The 19,145-nt window shown below is 47.8% G+C and overlaps 1 protein-coding gene across 2 annotated transcripts in view; it reads right to left on the bottom strand.

The window, feature by feature from the left end:
- Window positions 1-684: 684 nt before the first annotated feature.
- PIGO (phosphatidylinositol glycan anchor biosynthesis class O) overlaps window positions 685-19,145 on the bottom strand; it is a 66,444-nt gene continuing 47,983 nt past the window's right edge. Inside the window, exons 7-11 of one of the 2 annotated variants that reach the window (XM_082243708.1) lie at window positions 15,614-17,192; window positions 10,443-10,646; window positions 9,837-10,042; window positions 4,091-4,161; window positions 685-1,293 (exon numbers count right to left, since the gene is read on the bottom strand). In XM_082243708.1, coding sequence (XP_082099834.1) covers window positions 1,164-1,293; window positions 4,091-4,161; window positions 9,837-10,042; window positions 10,443-10,646; window positions 15,614-17,192 — 2,190 coding nt within the window. In that variant the 3' untranslated portion in view covers window positions 685-1,163. Of the gene's footprint in view, window positions 1,294-4,090; window positions 4,162-9,836; window positions 10,047-10,442; window positions 10,647-15,613; window positions 17,193-19,145 lie in introns of those variants that run through there. The other variant, XM_082243709.1, reaches the window with a different exon arrangement.

Raw genomic sequence — 19,145 nt, forward strand, 5'->3', positions numbered from 1 at the left:
CTGGGGCGGAAGTTCACCTTCCAGCAGGACAACGACCCGAAACATACAACCAGAGCTACAATGGAATGGTTTACATTAAAGCATATTCATGTGTTCTCAATCCAATGAGAATCTGTGGCAAGACTTGAAAATTGCTGCTCACAGACGCTCTCCATCCAATCTGACAGAGCTGGAGCTATTTTTCCAAGAAAAATGGGCAAAAATGTCCCTCTCTAGATCTGCAAAGCTGATAGAGACATCCCCAAAAGACTTGCAGCTGTAAATGCAGGGAAAGGCGGTTCTACAAAGTATTGTGGTGAATACAAATTCACGCCACACTTTTCACATATTTATTTGTAAAAAATGTTGAAAACCATTTATCATTTCCCTTCCACTTCACCATTATGTGCCACTTTGTGTCAGTCTATCACATAAAATTCCAATAAAATAAATTTATGTTTTTGGTTGTAACATGACAAAATGGCGAAAAATCTCAAGGGGTATGAATACTTTTTCAAGGCACTGTATTAAATTGTATTGGAACTGTATTGCCTGCCCTCATGTTGTTGAGCGCTGCGCAAATTGTTGGCGCTTTATAAATCATGTATAATAACAATAATTTAATGGTAAGTACAAAAAATCATGTGTGGTTATTTTATTAAATTTCCCTGATGTGATGCATAGAAGAAGACACTAATAATAATGTAGCACAAAATTCCCTTTATTTCAGAAGACTCCAGCACCACTTGCACACACACTCAAGCAATCTTTATTGTGCGGTCACTGACGTACTGATCACCTATGGCAAGCTCCTGGCAGTGGTTGGTAAGTGTTCTTCTATGAATTGTGCATTTTTTTGATCTCCCAAAAGCTACATTTATTCTTCAGTAAAATGCAGTTCACCCACACCACTCCCCTTGTTGCAGCAATAATAGGGGACTGTCTGCTGTCCATGGTAAATACATGACAGGGGAGCCGTCAGAAAATGGCTGCTGATAACACCAGGCGAGTCCGAGTTACTTCCGTCTCTTGGCAAATCCTCCCAATAGACAGATCCCAACAAATATAGCGGAAAGGTCCGGGTTCTGCCAGCTGGCGGAGTATAATTAGTGCAGCAGCCCACAGCCTGGGCTGGGAAAGGCACTGAGGGAGTTCTGAGCAGAGTTTCAGTCCATCCTCCGCTGCTACCTGCTCTGCTGGACCAAGAGGCTCTGGAACCAGTCACTAACGACACAGTCCACCCGCAGGACCAGTGCAATCCCACACACCATAAAGATGCTGCTGATTGTGAAGCCCAGAGATTCAAACAGGAACCTGTGAGACAAGAAGAGGATAATACATTAAAAGAGATACTATAGACGCAATACTTAACTCCAGGCTAAACACACTGTGTATTACCTGCCAAAAGATTTGCAGTTCTGTCCATCCAGTCCTAAAATTTACAGAGCTCAGCCACACTGCATAGCCCAATCTAGCAGGGGAAGAGACTGGATCTTTCTCTCATGCAGTATTACTTATATAAGGAGACGCAACAGACTACAGGTATACCCCGTTTTACGTACACTCGCGAGTACAGACACAGCTTGGTCAGCTTGGCATGGCACTTCTCCCAGTTTTTAACATTGGCATCTAGGGGAAATCTTGGTCAGCTTGACATGGCACTGGTGCCACTTTTTAACATTGGCGTCTATAGGAAATTTTGGTCAGCTTGGTGAGGCACTGTTACCTGTCTAACATTGGCGTCTATGGGAAATTTTGGTCAGCTTGGTGAGGCACTGCTCCCTGTCTAACATTGGCATCTATTGGAAATATTGGTCAGCTTCACATGGCACTGCTCCGGAACCATAAGTGACAGGGACACCAAAATTAGGGAGTACCGAGAGGGCATCCAGGACTACAACATATCCTATTTTTTGGTCGACCAGCTTGCCTAGGTAATCTACCATGTCATAGACCTGGGTCCCCTTAACGTGCTCCCCAAGTTTGGTGTCCTTGTCACTTATGGTTTGGGAGCAGTGCCATGTCAAGCTGACCAAGATTTGAGAGCTAGTGTATTTGCATTCATTGAGAAGTGAAAAAAAGTTATTGCTGCACTGTAAGTACATTTTCGTTTTACATACATGCTCTGGTACCATTGTGTACTTAAAAGTGGGGCATGCCTGTAAGGAGTTCATCTTTTGCACACTGCTCTCCCCTTCTTTCAGCCTGCCCCTGCAGGGCACCTGCTAGGCTCCTAGTGCTGCTTCTCCCTCCCTTCTCTGACCTCTGCTGTACAGGGACTGCAAGAGGCCAATACTAGGTCAAAACCATGTACTTTAATGATATAATAATGAATACAGAGTGCCAATAATTTGTTTTATTATATATAACTGCCTGGAGTTCAGCTTTAAAAAGCCCAACTCCAGCCCATACCTTTTTTTCCATATATAGTTTTTTGTACAATGGTTAGGGACTATTTCAGGATTTTACTGCGGTCTGCCTATCCATTGGGGAGGTTCCCCTATAACTTCCTCTACTGCTGACACCCGGACCATAAACTGATGTTCCAGAAACACAAAATGGAAATAAAGAGCTGTTCTAAAAATTACTCATAAAAAAAAAAGTTTATTTTAGTCTCTGTTCCTCTGTGGACAGATTTATCATCACTTCCTGTACCTGTGATCAGGGCCTCTGATAGGGGGGACCGCCAGTCCTCCTGTAGGGGGCCCGGGCACACAGGGGGGCCCCAACAGCACGGGGAATCGTTGCGGTCAGGCGGAGGAGCAATTACAGAAGCAAATCCTGTGTGGCTCTGTTTTATGCAGTGAATCCCTGAGTGTGGGGCCCAGTTTCATGCATTGAATCCCTAAGTGTGGGGCCCAGTTTCGTGCATCGAATCCCTAAGTGTGGGGCCCAGTTTCATACAGTGAATCCCTAAGTGTGGGGCCCAGTTTCATACAGTGAATCCCTGAGTGTGGGGCCCGGTTTCATACAGTGAATCCCTGAGTGTGGGGCCCTCTTTCATGCATCAAATCCCTAAGTGTGGGGCCCAGTTTCATGCATCGAATCCCTAAGTGTGGGGCCCAGTTTCTTGCATCGAATCCCTAAGTGTGGGGCCCAGTTTCATACAGTGAATCCCTAAGTGTGGGGCCCAGTTTCATACAGTGAATTCCTAAGTGTGGGGCCCAGTTTCATACAGTGAATCCCTAAGTGTGGGGCCCGGTTTCATACAGTGAATCCCTGAGTGTGGGGCCCTCTTTCATGCAGTGAATCCCTGAGTGTGGGGCCCTCATTTATGCAGTGAATCCCTGAGTGTGGGGCCCTCATTCATGCAGTGAATCCCTGAGTGTGGGGCCTGGTTTCATACAATGAACCCCTGAGTGTGTGTCCCTCTTTCATGCAGTGAATTCCTAAACGTAAGGGTCCTGTGTGACATTGCAAGGCTCCATACACGTTACATGTTACGTGCAGTGAATCCCTGAGTGTGGGGTCTCGTTTTATACAATGAATCCCTGAGTATGGGGCCCTATTTCATACAATGAATCCCTGAGTGTGGGGCCCCGTTTCATACAGTGAATTCCTGAGTGTGGGGCTCTGTTTCATGCAGTGAATCCCTGAGTATGGGGCCCCGTTTCATGCAGTGAATCCCTGAGTGTGGGGCCCAATTTCATGTAGAGAATTCCTCAGTGTGGAGCTCTGTTTCATGCAGTAAATCTATGAGTGTGGGGCCAGTTTCATACAGTGAATCCCTGAGTTTGGGGCCTGGTTTTATACAGTGAATCCCTGAGTGTGGGGCCCAGTTTCATACAGTGAATCCCTGGGCATAGGAGTCCTGTTTCATACAGTGAATCCCTGGGCATAGGAGTCCTGTTTCATACAGTGAATCCCTGGCTGTAAGGGTCCTGTATGACATTGCAAGGCGCCATATAAAAAGAATCCCATCCACAGGTCTACATTCCAGCTTCTTTAGTTGGAAAAACAGTCTAACTAAAAATTAGGACGCCCCACCTTTAGGGAAAACAAACTAAAACTCCATCTTGCTGTCCTGTATTCGTAGGAAGGGAAGATAATTTTTTTCCTGTGATTAGGGACATGTGCGTGGTCATTTCAGATACAATCAGCTTTAACCTACTTTGGAGCAAACACTTTCCACACCATTAGATGACGCCGAAGAATCATAGCCGCACAGACACAGGACAGGAGCTGTAAGGAAACAAAAAGCAAACATGAGTTGGAAAGATTCTCAAACCAAACTACTCTTCCAAATCTTTTTAGTTTCGATAAGCAAAGCTTATGTTTGTCTTGCAGTCGGGGTTACATCCAAGTGTTAAAGTAAGTCATCATTTTACCTATCAGCCCTATAAATGTCTACAAATTGGCTGGTGGTGTAAAGCATGCCAATGTTAGACCGATAATCAATACTAATCAATTGCTTTTGAGTGAGTTTCCACAAATCCCATTGTTGTCCATTTTTAATTACAGGAGACAACCGACCAAATATGGAAAAGATTGGAATTCCAGTCAGAACCAAACTAACTCTAAACCTACACATTCTAAGCCTAATCTATCTAGCCCTGTAGAGCAAACATCGCTGTACTTACCCGCTCCAGTGCGGTCCCATGTTGAGCTGTCAGCGGAGGCTTCAGTGTGGAGGTGGGTGCAGGAGAGGCAGCTGAAAACGGAAGCACCATAGTAACTCTATGGGTGAAATCATTTCACAGCCGTTGTCGGTTCTCTCCTGCACACAGCATCCACCACTGGAGACTGGACCGGCTTCAGAAAAGGTAAGAATATAGCAATTTTTTTCTTTACAAGGTTAGATAGATTAACGTTAGAATGTTGCAAAGTGTAGGTTTAGCTTTAGTTCGATTTTGATTAGAATCCCACTTCAACAATGCCAAAAAAATAGCTTCCGTTGATACTTATTTGCAATCCCAGGGTATTTGAGAGTGTTCTTTCACTTCAGGCTCAGTACCTGCATTCCCTGGATGAAGAGTATGTGTGGTCACAGTAACATCAGGCTCAGTGCCTGCATTCCCTGGAGGAAGAGTATGTGTGGTCACAGTAACATTGGGCATGGTACCTGCACTCCCTGGATGAGGAGTGTGTGTGGTCACAGTAACATTGGGCATGGTACCTGCACTCCCTGGATGAGGAGTGTGTGTGGTCACAGTAACATTGGGCATGGTACCTGCACTCCCTGGATGAGGAGTGTGTGTGGTCACAGTAACATTGGGCATGGTGCCTGCAGTCCCTGGATAAGGAGTATGTGTGGTCACAGTATTAGTGGGCTTGGTGCCTGCAGTCCCTGGATGAAGAGTATGTGTGGTCAAAGTAACATCAGGCACAGTACTTGCATCCCCTGTATGAAGGGTGTGTGCAGTAACAGTAAGAGGAGGCTTTGTACCCCGAACTCCCAGGAGGAAGAGTATCTCCAAACACATTACTTGCAATTCCTGACCTAAATGAAATGTGTGCATTCAAAGTATTAGCAGGCTCGGTACCCGCACCCCCTGGATGAAGAGTATGTGTGGTCACAGTAACTTCCGGCTCAGTTGCTCTCACTGGATGAAGAGTATGTGTGGTCACAGTAACTGCCGGCTCAGTTGCTCGCCCTGGATGGAGAGTCTGTGCAGTCACAGTAATAGATGGCTCGATAAACAAAAAATACCCCGTACAAGTACAGGAGAAAGAAGCTATATGGTAGACAAAAATAATTGACAGAGGGATGCTCTGATAAAAATTATGAACTTTAATGAGTCAATTGTAGTCAATTAGTCAAAAGGCCCTAGCTCGCCACCCATCTGGGGATCGTTGGAGTGGCGTATCGGCTGCCAGTGACGTCAATGCGTTTCGCAATGCTGATGCATAGCTTCCATCTGGACTCGGTCAATTCATCATACAACATTAGCAGTGATCCCAAACTGGATATTGGCCAGCACGGTGCCATCCAAGCCATGGACATCTGGACTTATGGGTTCCATATCCCCCTTTTCCAACCACCTTCCTTTTCCTCTTCTCTCCCTTCTATTGATCCCCCACGGTACTCCACAGCTCGAGCTCACAGGGGCTTGCCATCAGAGGAATTCCTAGTTACACACCGTATTGGTAAAGGTTTTGAAACGGCGGTGCCGTTGGAATTCTGTTCAAGTGCGTGGACCACCTGGCGTCCGGACGTGTTGCCATACATGTTTCTTTTGTGTCTTGTTTTTTGTGCATAGGGTTGTCATCTCACACACATGTTAGCATACGGCTTATGCTGCAGCCAGGGCATCTTGGCTAATTGACTCATTAAAGTTCATAGCATCCCTCTGCCAACAATTTCTGTCTACCATATAGCTTCTTTCTCCTGTGTCTGTACAGGGTATTTTTTTTATTATGCATTAAGCTAGGTTGACAAACACCATATTAGCGAAGACAGAGTTGAATTCATTTCTGCACATTTGAGCCATCTTTGCTTTTTTTTTTTTTACAATAGATGGCTTGATACCTGCACTCCCTGGATGAAGAGTGTCTGCAGACAACGTAACATCAGGATCAGTTGCTCTCCCTGGACGGAGAGTGTGTGCAGTCACAGTAATAGATGGCTTGATACATGCACTCCCTGGATGAAGAGTGTCTGTAGATACAGTAACATTGTGTTCAATACCTGCACTCCCTGGATGAAGAGTGTCTGCAGACACAGTAACATTGTGTTCGATACCTGCACTCCCTGAATGAAAGATGTGTGCAAACACACTATTAGTGGGTTTGGTACTTCCACTTCCTGGGTATAGAATGTGTGTGTTCATCATTATTAGTTGGCTCCCTGGATGGAGAGTGCCTGCAGTCACAGTATTGGATAACTTTGTACCAGCACACCCTGGATGAAGAGTGTCTGCAGACACAGTGACATTGGGCTCGGTATCTGCACTCCCTGGATGAGGAGTGTGTGCGGTCATAGTATTAGTGGGCTCTGTATCTGCACTCCCTGGATGAAGAGTGTGTGTGGTCACAGTATTAATGGGCTCGGTGCCTGCACTCCCTGGATGAGGAGTGTGTGTGGTCACAGTATTAATGGGCTCGGTGCCTGCACTCCCTGGATGAGGAGTGTGTGTGGTCACAGTATTAGTGGGCTCAGGGGCTTCACTCCCTGGATGAGGAGTGTGTGTGGTCACAGTATTAGTGGGCTCGGTGTCTCCACTCCCTGGATGAGGAGTGTGTGTGGTCACAGTATTAATGGGCTCGGTGCCTGCACTCCCTGGATGAGGAGTGTGTGTGGTCACAGTATTAATGGGCTCGGTGCCTGCACTCCCTGGATGAGGAGCATGTGTGGTCACAGTATTAGTGGGCTCGGTACATGCACTCCCTGGATGAGGAGTGTGTGTGGTCACAGTATTAGTGGGCTCGGTGTCTGCACTCCCTGGGTGAGGACTGTGTGTGGTCACAGTATTAAAGGGCTCGGTGCCTGCACTCCCTGGATGAGGAGTGTGTGTGGTCACAGTATTAATGGGCTCGGTGCCTGCACTCCCTGGATGAGGAGTGTGTGTGGTCACAGTATTAGTGGGCTCGGTACATGCACTCTCTGGATGAGGAGTGTGTGTGGTCACAGTATTAGTGGGCTCGGTGTCTGCACTCCCTGAATGAGGAGTGTGTGTGGTCACAGTATTAGTGGGCTCGGTATTTGCACTCCCTGGGTAAGGAGTGTGTGTGGTCACAGTATTAGTGGGCTTGGTACCTGCACTCCCTGGATGAGGAGTATGTGTGGTCACAGTATTAGTGGGCTCAGTGTCTGCACTCCCTGGATGAGGAGTGCGTGTGGTCACAGTAATAATGGGCTTGGTACCTGCACTCCCTGGATGAGGAGTGTGTGTGGTCACAGTATTAGTAGGCTCGGTACCTGCACTCCCTGGATGAGGAGTGTGTGTGGTCACAGTATTAGTGGGCTTGGTACCTGCACTCCCTGGATGAGGAGTATGTGTGGTCACTGTATTAGTGGGCTTGGTGTCTGCACTCCCTGAATGAGGAGTGTGTGTGGTCACAGTATTAGTGGGCTCGGTATTTGCACTCCCTGGGTGAGGAGTGTGTGTGGTCACAGTAATAATGGGCTTGGTGCCTGCACTCCCTGGATGAGGAGTGTGTGTGGTCACAGTATTAGTGGGCTTTGTGTCTGCACTCCCTGGATGAGTAGTGTGTGGGGTCACAGTATTAGTGGGCTCGGTGTCTGCACTCCCTAGATGAGGAGTGTGTGTGGTCACAGTATTAGTGGGCCCGGTGTCTGCACTCCCTGGATGAGGAGTGTGTGTGGTCACAGTATTAGTGGGCTTTGTGTCTGCACTTCCTTGGATGAGTAGTGTGTGTGGTCACAGTATTAGTGGTCTCGGTGTCTGCACTCCCTAGATGAGGAGTGTGTGTGGTCACAGTATTAGTGGGCCCGGTGTCTGCACTCCCTGGATGAGGAGTGTGTGTGGTCACAGTATTAGTGGGCTTTGTGTCTGCACTTCCTTGGATGAGTAGTGTGTGCGGTCACAGTATTAATGGGCTCGGTGTCTGCACTCCCTGGATGAGGAGTGTGTGTGGTCACAGTATTAGTGGGCTCGGTACCTGCACTCCCTGGATGAGGAGTGTGTGTGGTCACAGTATTAGTGGGCTTTGTGTCTGCACTCCCTGGATGAGTAGTGTGTGTGGTCACAGTATTAGTGGGCTTTGTGTCTGCACTTCCTTGGATGAGTAGTGTGTGCGGTCACAGTATTAATGGGCTCGGTGTCTGCACTCCCTGGATGAGGAGTGTGTGTGGTCACAGTATTAGTGGGCTCGGTACCTGCACTCCCTGGATGAGGAGTGTGTGTGGTCACAGTATTAGTGGGCTTTGTGTCTGCACTCCCTGGATGAGTAGTGTGTGTGGTCACAGTATTAGTGGGCTTTGTGTCTGCACTCCCTGGATGAGTAGGGTGTGTGGTCACAGTATTAATGGGCTCGGTGCATGCACTCCCTGGATGAGGAGTGTGTGTGGTCACAGTATTAATGGGCTCGGTGCCTGCACTCCCTGGGTGAGGACTGTGCGTGGTCACAGTATTAATGGGCTCGGTGCATGCACTCCCTGGATGAGGAGTGTGTGTGGTCACAGTATTAGTGGGCCCGGTGTCTGCACTCCCTGGATGAGGAGTGTGTGTGGTCACAGTATTAGTGGGCTCAGTGTCTGCACTCCCTGGATGAGGAGTGTGTGTGGTCACAGTATTAGTGGGCTTGGTTTCTGCACTCCCTAGATGAGGAGTGTGTGTGGTCACAGTATTAATGGGCTTGGTATCGGCACTCCCTGGATGAGGAGTGTGTGTGGTCACAGTATTAGTGGGCTTGGTGTCTGCACTCCCTAGATGAGGAGTGTGTGTGGTCACAGTATTAATGGGCTTGGTATCGGCACTCCCTGGATGAGGAGTGTGTGTGGTCACAGTATTAGTGGGCTTGGTGTCTGCACTCCCTAGATGAGGAGTGTGTGTGGTCACAGTATTAGTGGGCTTGGTGTCTGCACTCCCTGGATGAGGAGTGTGTGTGGTCACAGTATTAGTGGGCTCAGTGTCTGCACTCCCTGGATGAGGAGTTTGTGTGGTCACAGTATTAGTGGGCTCGGTTCCTGCACTCCCTGGATGAAGAGTATGTGTGGTCACAGTATTAGTTGGCTCTGTATCTGCGAGCTCTGGATGAAATGTGTGTGTAGGCACAGCCACACTGGGCTCAGGACTTGTACTCCCTGGATGGAGTGTGTGTGGACACAGTATTAGCTGGCCCAGTATATGCACTCACTGGGTGAAGAGTATGTGCAGACTCAGTAACACCGGGCTCTGTATCTGCATTCCCTGGATGAAGAGTGTGTGTGGTCACAGTATTAGCTGGCTAAGTACCTGCACTCCTTGGATGAAGAGGTATTTGGTCCCCAGCTGGAGAAGAGCCACAGAGAAGCAGTCCGGATTCTCTCTCAGCCTCATCTCCATTAGAGGCATGTCCTCGTCCTCACTCTCCCCCTCTCGGGTCTCTCTTTTCCCTCTCTTCCTCCGCCCGGTGGGGGATTCACACAGGAACGGCCAGAGCAGCAGTAGGCAGGATCCGGCTTCCTCAGGGGAGAAGATATTTATATCAGACACAAATCTCCCAGTATAGATTTTACTGTGACTTTATAGTGCAACTTCATGCCACATCCCTTAGACCACACCCACAATAAGCCACACCCATTATCTGCCTTTTATCTAGGAAAGGTAGCAACCCTACAAATATCCCAACCACACTTTGTTTTATCCCCCTGTAATACTGTTCTGTGAGAAGAACACCTGATCTTCAAATCATGCTTTATTTTGATTGTTTTGGTCTGCTTCATATGCCTTCCAGTTATCTACGAGTTATGCGGTCACCCCTTTGCACAATCCATATTCTATTGATTGCCTTGACCTTCCCCTAACTCCCAGTAATTTCCTGTCCTGATTTGTTATGCAGTTATGTGCATTCATTGTTACCTGAGAAGAGGATGTTGGAGCAGAAGGTGTTGGCAGCAACCAGCAGTGCAGGGATGATGTTGTTTGTGTGTCCATCCTGAAAGCCCACAAAGGCCGAATTCCAGTGAATGGCAGGGAAGACTGGCTGGTGACCAGTAGAGTAGAAGCTCTGGGTGGCGGCGAGAGCCCACGCTATGACCGCGTACCACGGGACACAAAACAAGTCTAAAGTAACAATAACAATAGAATTTATACAACTCTAACCGTCTGAGGGTCAGTCTATTCTAGCCTGCTACCATATGTATTGTCCCTTAATAGGAGGCCTATTTATAATGGAAAGCAGGAATATCATCATCTGCTTTCTGTTATACTTATCGCAGCCTGCATTTTGGAGCAAATTCATAAAATGCAGGCCAAAGTATAGAACCTGCAGCCTGGAACATAATGCTGCATAGAGAACTTCAGCATTGGAAGTGAGGCCAGTCACATGACTATATTGAGCCAGGCAACGCACTGACACCTTTGCCGCCATTGTGCGATGTGCTGGGTGTTCAGTGTGACCCTGTGCCTTTAAGGAGGGGGTGGGCTCCCTCCAGTTACCTGTCCTCCATCTATCCCATTAGATGCATGTGCTCTCATTGTAGAGACTCTTTAAATTGTAGAGTTAGGGACTGCAGATCACAGGGTGCCTTGCCGAGGCCTGCAGCTTACGCACGCATTTGCAAATGTGTGCAACCAAACCCCTGTTTTTAACGCATACTGTTAGACAGTTCAATTTGGTTGGTGGCTGGCTGGTTGGTAAGTTGTGACTGGAAATCTCTTCGTTTTTTTTTCTGATCAGTCACATGACAGGTCGTGTGAACAGGCTCTCCTCCTGCCTTATTATTTTGTTTAATTCAGCTTATTCATTTTAATTGCACACCCCTTGGTTTTAGAGGGCCAAACAAGCAGAAATGTGCTTCATGGATTTGCAGTGCCTTTGTAAAGCAGAGGCGCCTCTAAGTGCAGACTGTAAATTACATTTTATTGGTAAATGACAAGCTGGTCAAAAAAACTCAAATTTTCCATGTATATAAAAGGCCTTTAAAATAGGGATAGATGGTCCCTCTATGGCAGTGATGGCGAACCTTGGCATCCCAGATGTTTTGGAACAACATTTCCCATGATGCTCATGTACTCTGCAGTGTAGTTGAGCATCATGAGAAATGTATTTCCAAAACATCTGGGGTGCCAAGGTTCGCCATCACTGCTCTATGGCATCCTGGAGGATGGAATTAGGAAGCCTCTAGCTGGTGCAGCAAGCCGTCTCTTCTCCGTCCCCTCTGTTCGTATTCTGCCGGCATCCGAGGAGGAAAAGGTGGAGACGAATAAAGCTGAGGGCTGGAATGCAGCGTGGACCGCAAATCCTGCGCCAGTGACATCATCAACTCGTGACGCATTTCGGAGCATGTGCCATAACGGCAATAGTCCAATAGCGTGCTCCTTTATTTAGCTAGATCCTCGGCTTTGTTCATCTCCATCTTTTCCTCCTCGAATGCCGGTAGAATACGAACAGAGGGTACGGAGGAGAGACGGCTTGCTGCACCAGCTGGAGGCTTCTTAATTCCATCGTCCAGGACCCCATAGGGCAGTGATGGCGAACCTTGGCACCCCAGATGTTTTGGAACTACATTTCTCATGATTCTCAACTATACTGCAGAGTGTATAAGCATCATGGGAAATGTAGTTCCTAAACATCTGGAGTGCCAAGGTTCGCCATCACTGCCATAGGGGGACCATCTATCCCTATTTTATAGGCCTTTTATATACATGGAAAATGTGAGTTTTAACCAGCTTGTCATTTACCAATAAAATGTAATTTAAGTCTGCACTTAGAGGCGCCTCTGTATTTGTCTCTTTTTCATGTTTGGGAAAACTACTTCTGTCATTCCCCTCTTGCTGATGGCTGCCTAGGAACTTGTGGACTTATTCATTAATGGTGGCCCAAAATTTCTGGACACTGTAAGTTTATCAAGGATTTCTTCATTATTTATTGTCCATGAACCAGCGCCGATTCACCTGTATCTGTGTTGCTACCCTTTGTAAAGCAGCCAAATGCCTGCAACGCTGCTGGACAAATGGCCCACTCAGCTAGCTGCACGCTAAAAAAATAAATTTTTATGTGCAGACTGGGGTCCGCTGCGTTAAGGCGGAAGGAAGGGGTTGCATAATTGGATGGTGACTTTGGGGAAGCACCAGTGCGTTGCGGAAAAATGCACTTTTATACAACACACTGCACCGAACCTGAAGGCAATGTTGCAATGTGAACAAGGCACATAGAAAATAACTGCGGTGACCGGCGTTGATCAAGTGCAGAAAAACGCCAGTCACGCAACACTGAGAATGGGGCATAAAATTGGTTAACCTGTGGAATGCCTTTCTGTATTAGGTTAACATGGGAATGACAATAATATGGAATGAATTTGGCAAAAAAGTTGATGTCACCACCTTTGTGGGTCAGGAAAAAATGTTGTTTTCCGGTTTCAAAAATGGCCACAATTGACTGGGAAGAATTTCACTGGAAACTGCTGCAGCTTGTGAAAGCCGGAACTAGGTTGCACACACTGTTTGCAGCAAAAACAAAAAACAACAGGGATGGTGCAACTAGATTTCAGCCTCAAAAAATGTAATACCATACAATCTCCTAATACTTTATCCTGAATGGGCAAAGGACATGTTTGTAACAGGTACACTTGATAGTCAAGCTAATCTATACTTCTGGAGCTCGGTGACACACATAATACTTCCAGGTATGCAGGAACACAACTCTCCCCGCTTCCTCCCACAGTGAAGCACCAGCTCTTAACAGCCAATCAACAAACCGTGCTGTATCATGGGGGCGGGTCTTTAGCCACGTGCAAGCGCTGATGAGACCTTATAGAGGGCATTGTCCTGAGGATTTATTGGGCATCTGCAGGACCGCTGATAAGGCACTACAGCCAGCCCTTCTCTACTGGGCCCAGGCCCCATCAGTTCAAAAGGGGGGCCCAGGCACCTGCTGAGCAGGAGGGCCAGCTGTACTGCCTTACTGCAGAAACCAATCCCCTTTCTGCCTCCCCTGGCAGTGCTGCCAGCTTCTCCTCCACTCCCTCCCTCCAGCTGTGCTGCAGGGGCATCAATTGTAGCCACCTCACACCCATTTCCGGTCCCCCCTGCATGCCCCTTTTCCCCACAGCGTTGCTGGTTTCCCTCTTCTCCTCTCCTGCCAGCAGTGGGGATGTTTCAGGGTGAAGAGCGGGGGAAGGGGCTGGTAAAAATGTCAATCAATAAATAAGAATTTTAGTGTATTTTTAGAAAAAATATAATTTAATATTATCTGGGGGGTGGGGGTAAGGCCCTGTCAGGTAAGCAGTATGGGGCACCATGATTTCCAACAGCAGCCCTGGACATCTGGAAAGAAGGTATCAGCAATGAAGGGTTTCCGTACCCACCAAACTTGTACCCTAGACTTAAAAGAGAAGTATGGGACTTTATTTTTTAATTATACTTACCTAGGTGGATGCACCATCAGTCCAATGCTGCATCTGTCCCCCACTGGCTCTAAGGCTGAGCCGCTGAGAGCCTGAGCCGGAAGCTCTCGTCCCCTCCAAAGCCCAGCACTCCAGTGAGCACAGGGGACCAGAGCAGACAGCAGTAACTGACAGGACGCGGAGCTCTGAGAACCGAGCGATCAGTGGTGTTTGATCACTCGGTTCTCAGAGCTCCGTGTGCAGAGAGCTGGTGACTGTCAGTTACTGCTGTCTGCTCTGGCCCCTTGTGCTCACTGGAGTGCTGGGCTTTGGAGGGGGCGAGAGCAGCCGGCTCAGGCTTTCAGCGGCTTGCTGGGAGGCTGAGCCAGGTGCCAGTCCAGGCATGTGGGCGGATCCCGACCATATTGTTGTGATCTTGCCCCAGCCTGGACTGGCTCAGTGACGTCAGCCAACTTCAGCCCACTGTCTGCTGAAAACAGGTCACAGGAGTGCAGAAGGAACTGCACTCCTGTGATCCACAGGAGAAGTACAGCCAAACGAGCTTTGGCTGTACTTCTCCTTTAAAGTAGAACTAAGCTTACCTCTTCTCTAATGGTCGGGTTCCTCCCTGGCATCTTCTCCCTGGGTGCTGCTGTTCAGGCATCTCCATTGGCTGGTGTGGGATGCCGTAACTCTTGCGCATCAGTCATCATGGCACTCAGGGAGTTGCGCCTGTGCAGCCAAGTTTACCTGCCGCTGTAAACTGCGAGCAGGCAGGTAGGGGTATTTTAATGCAGAAGAGACATTGTCCATCTCTTATGTGCTAAAGCCCTACCTACAGGCTCACAGTTCTTTCTAAAAAAAAAAGCCTTCAGTCCCACTTTAAAGGAAAAGTCCAGCCAAAAGTTTCTTCTTTTGTTAATTTAGCTTTGGGTAATTGGGTTGGGTGATTAGAACTCATGCTGGGTTTTTATTGCTATCTGTGTATCACCCACACTATATGTCCTGGTCATAGTCACTGGAAGAAAAAGTGATGGGAAAGTCCAACATTTTTAGTTGGTGCTGAAATAAGAATATACGGTAAACCCCCGTTTTATATCGAGGTTCAGTTTTCGCGGTCCCGGTATTTTGCGTTATTTTTTTCTGTAAGACCTATTACTATTGTTTTATTAATTAAATCATTGTTAATTCAATATTTGTGTTTTCCATTGCTCTGTCTCTCAGTATCTTTTTATGTGTTTAAATGTGTTTCTATTGTTTTAAAAGTGTGTTTAAAGACCTTAAAATGCTTTTAAAAGTACAGTGAAAATTATAAAAACATGCCAAGGGTGTATTTAAATAGGGTCTTTCTATTTCGTGGATTTTCACTTTTCGCGGGTGGGTCTGGAACATAACCCCAGCGATGGAGGGGGGTTTACTGTAGTGTAAAACTTGAGCTTTCCCTCTTCTACTAAAAAACATTTTTATTACTGCCCGTGTTGATGTTGGAGATTGTTCCTCACTTCTTGTCTGGTTAAGCTGTTGTCACTGGGGCTCTTGTCTCTAACAGAGCCCCGGATACCAGTAAAACCTGACAGGGGTTCTAATCCTTCCCCAATTTATCCAACACAATAAATTAAAGTTTTGATTGGGCATAGGATTAAGAAAACGAAATCTATCTTTGACCTTGCATTCCTATAGTAAACAGGAGACAGATTAACTCACCGTTGTCATCAGGTGCCCAGTACAGGTTGGAGACATGTCCATGGATCTGGAGAATGACTAGTGCCTCTAATAATAGGAGGAGGAAGGCAGGGGTCATTCGTTCACTGTGCAGCATTATGAGAACAAGGGTGAGCAGAGACAGAGTAATGACCATGGCGGCAGAATAGACGCTTCCTAGTCCATAGGCCTCTAGTGCTGCTCCTTTCTTTCCTTCCTCTCCCTCTCTGCTATGCTGGAGCCGGTTCTTTAGTGTACGTTGCATCTTCCTGTAGATCTGTGGGATGACATGCTGGAGCTCTGCCTGAGATCCCGGGACACCACCAAAAGTGGTCACTGTGTTGTCTGCACTGGAGTCCTGGCTTTTCTTCATATATACTGTCATTGGTTTCCACAGGGAGAGCAGAATGCCCATTCCGGCGAAGACATACATAGCCCTGGGGCAGACCACCAGGGCTAGGTGTGTGAGCTCCCGCAGCCTGGCAAAGCTGTCCTCTGTGCCAGAGCTAAGGGCCCAGAAGGAGGAAATCCCTATTGCTATAAGCGGGAACCCCCATCGCACATACAGCACCAGGGGGGAGGAGCTGTTCAAGTTTCCATAGTGCTGAAGCCACTTTCTGATGAGGTAGACAATGACCCCCAGGCACAAAACACAACAGATATAAGAGAAGTTCTTTAGTTCCGGATCCTGCACACTGGACAGCGGAGTCAAAAAAGCAGACGGCTGACATTCTGGTGTCTCTTCCCGGCAGTTGTGAAAGAAGCTGGAGAGGCGAATACACAGACCCAAGGCTGCAAGTAACAATAACAGCCGGGATCCATCCTTCTTATAGGCTGGCGTAAGTGAGGGCTTCAAAGATTCACTTCCTAGCGGGGTGAAAGCTGGAAGGGTCAGTCTGCCATCCCAGTGTAGCTTTGCTACTGTTACTAAGAGCAATGACGCAAGAAAAAACTGAGCTGCCTTTCCCTCCGCCACTACAAAACTGTCTGAAAACAGAGCACAGCAGCGGAAAAAGAGCACAATGCAGGACCCTGACACTAAGAGAGAGGTAGGCCGGGACCACCATCTCTTTTGTGCATACCTCCTCAACCTGAAAATGTAAAGGAAACTAAGCTGAGAGGCGATAGTGACTAAAGCACAAAGAGAAACTAAATCTATATCTATGAATGACATCCATGTGCCCAGGCCAAGTACAACAGTTAGCAACAGTGAGATAAACACCGGATACCCCAGCAGATTCCTGTAAGACAACTTCATAGTCAATCCAGCTTCGGCAACTATGTAGGAGACGACGCATGACATAAAGAGAATGAGGCTTCCGAAGATCATTCGGAGTGGGTGGAAGCGGGCCCAGGACTCCATACAAACATGGCGGGCCTGGCTGAGGTAGAGCTGCATTTTCTGTACCAGCTGGGTCAGTCGATCTTCCATCTCTGCCTCCGACACCGCATTCTGGTCCCACTCTGACATCAGCTGCTTGTATTCTGCCATGGAGGAGGAGGAAAGATCATCGAGGAGCCTCAACTTATCAGCAGAAAGGTCCCCTGCAGCCTGGGAGTAGGAGGACAGATAACGGGCTACCTGTGAGACAGAAGACATAGTAATTGTGAGCGTCCTCAGCACAAAAGGTAGCTGCAAACTAAAGCAGGTACAATAACACAACAAAAACTGAAACCTAGTATAAAACCCACTGTGACTCTTACATTAGTGTAGCACCCTCCTAGGTAGGTGATAATGAGAAAGTATAGTTTTGAGCTCTGTCTGCTTACCAGAGGGGCTGCAGGTAAATCTACATTGTTCTCTGCCTATCAGAGAGCAGGATCTGTTAGTGAGGTCTGCTCATTGTGCTCAGTATGCGATTCATTATGTCTAGAGAGTGTTTCACGCTGGTCCAATAGGGGGGCATGTTGGACAGTGGGAGAAAACCTGACGAATGGATGCATAGGCTTTTGATACAGTCCTGGTGATTGGCAGAGTTCAGGTCGCCTGGGTGCATTCTGGGATACTGTATAAAAGCCAGGAGCACATGTGCTGTGGGGTCTTTGGCTGAAGAGCAGAGTCCTGGAGGGAGGGGGGTGACTGCCTCTTCATCTGTAGCAGTGGCATGCGGTCACAGGTCTTCCTGAGGGCCGGAGGAACGGATAAGAGAAGCTGAACCCAGAGGTCCAGGAGAGCTGACTGAGGGGGAGACACTGAAGACCCTGTTTTCTGATGCCATCTGGCAGCAATAGGGTGGAATACATGTCAAAGCCCGTGCAGTCATGCACAGAGCTTTAGCAACTTCCGTACCCTTTCGAAGGCTGTCATTTAATGCTGTGACATTGGTCATGTGGTCTTTGTTGAAGGTGGTGATGGATTGACATCCAATGAGAGCCAACCATTCAGCAGCACTTCTAAAAATTTGAGAACCTCCCCCCCCCCCCCCTTTTATCAAAGACCAATCCAGTTTCACTGGTCATCTGACTAGCCATTAAATGCATGTCATTTTTCCCTTAAGCCTTGTTTACATGGGCAACTGTGCGAGGGCCGTGTTTGGCCACAAGGGAATGCACAGGTGTTACATGCATCCCTGTCCGGGCAGTCCCATTTAGGTCTATTGGGACGCAGTAGCTGCACAGACACAGCCGCTGCTCTCAATTTGACATCCGTGTGGGTCCCTGAATGCACGCTGTTTGCATTCAGGGACCTGCACCCACATGGCTATCAAATTGGGAACAATGGCTATGCCAGTGCCGCTGCTGCGTTCCAATTGACTTGAATAAGATTGTCTGCACAAGGATGCACGGAACACCTGTGCATCCCTGTGCAGGCATATACTTAAAGCGGAGTTCCACCCAAAAGTGGAACTTCCGCTCATTTACTTCCTCCCCCCTCCGGTGCCACATTTGGCACCTTTCAGGGGGAAGGGGGGGGGGGGGGAACGGGTACCTATTTTGACAGGTACCCTTCCCCATTTCCGGGAGACAGCACCGTCCCTCGGAAGTTTGGCCCCCTCCTCCTTACCCGGCCGCTGAGCCAATCCCAATGCGCAGCGCGCTTCATGCATGTGCAGTAGGGACCCGCCCGTGAAGCCACAAGACTTCACTGCTGGGTTCCCTTACCGGCAATGGTGGAGGCAGCACCCGACAGCCGATGGGAACATCGGCTGTGGTGCCGACATCGCTGGACTCCAAGACAGGTAAGTGTCCTCATATTAAAAGTCAGCAGCTACAGTATGTGTACAATATGTGTAGCTTTAGAGCGGAACTCCGCTTTAAAGGGACACTAAACCCTCTTTTCCTTTTCAGCTAAGGAAGCTACCATCTTAGCCTGTATTTGATCTGCAGCTGCCATAGTGCTGCACATGTGAAAAGTCTAAGAGTAGAGAGCACAAGCAAATATGATACGTAGCATCCCGGCGTTCTTGGAACATAGCTGTTTTTTGAAACTGTAAAATCAATGGGCTTTGTTTCAATTTAAAGTAGTTGTAAACCTCAAACATGAAATATGAACACAAATATGTACTTGTCTCAATCCAGAGCACTAAGTGTAATT

The sequence above is a fragment of the Pelophylax lessonae genome (assembly GCF_965119305.1).
Source record: "Pelophylax lessonae genome assembly, chromosome: 1".
NCBI classification, from domain to species: Eukaryota; Metazoa; Chordata; class Amphibia; order Anura; family Ranidae; genus Pelophylax; species Pelophylax lessonae.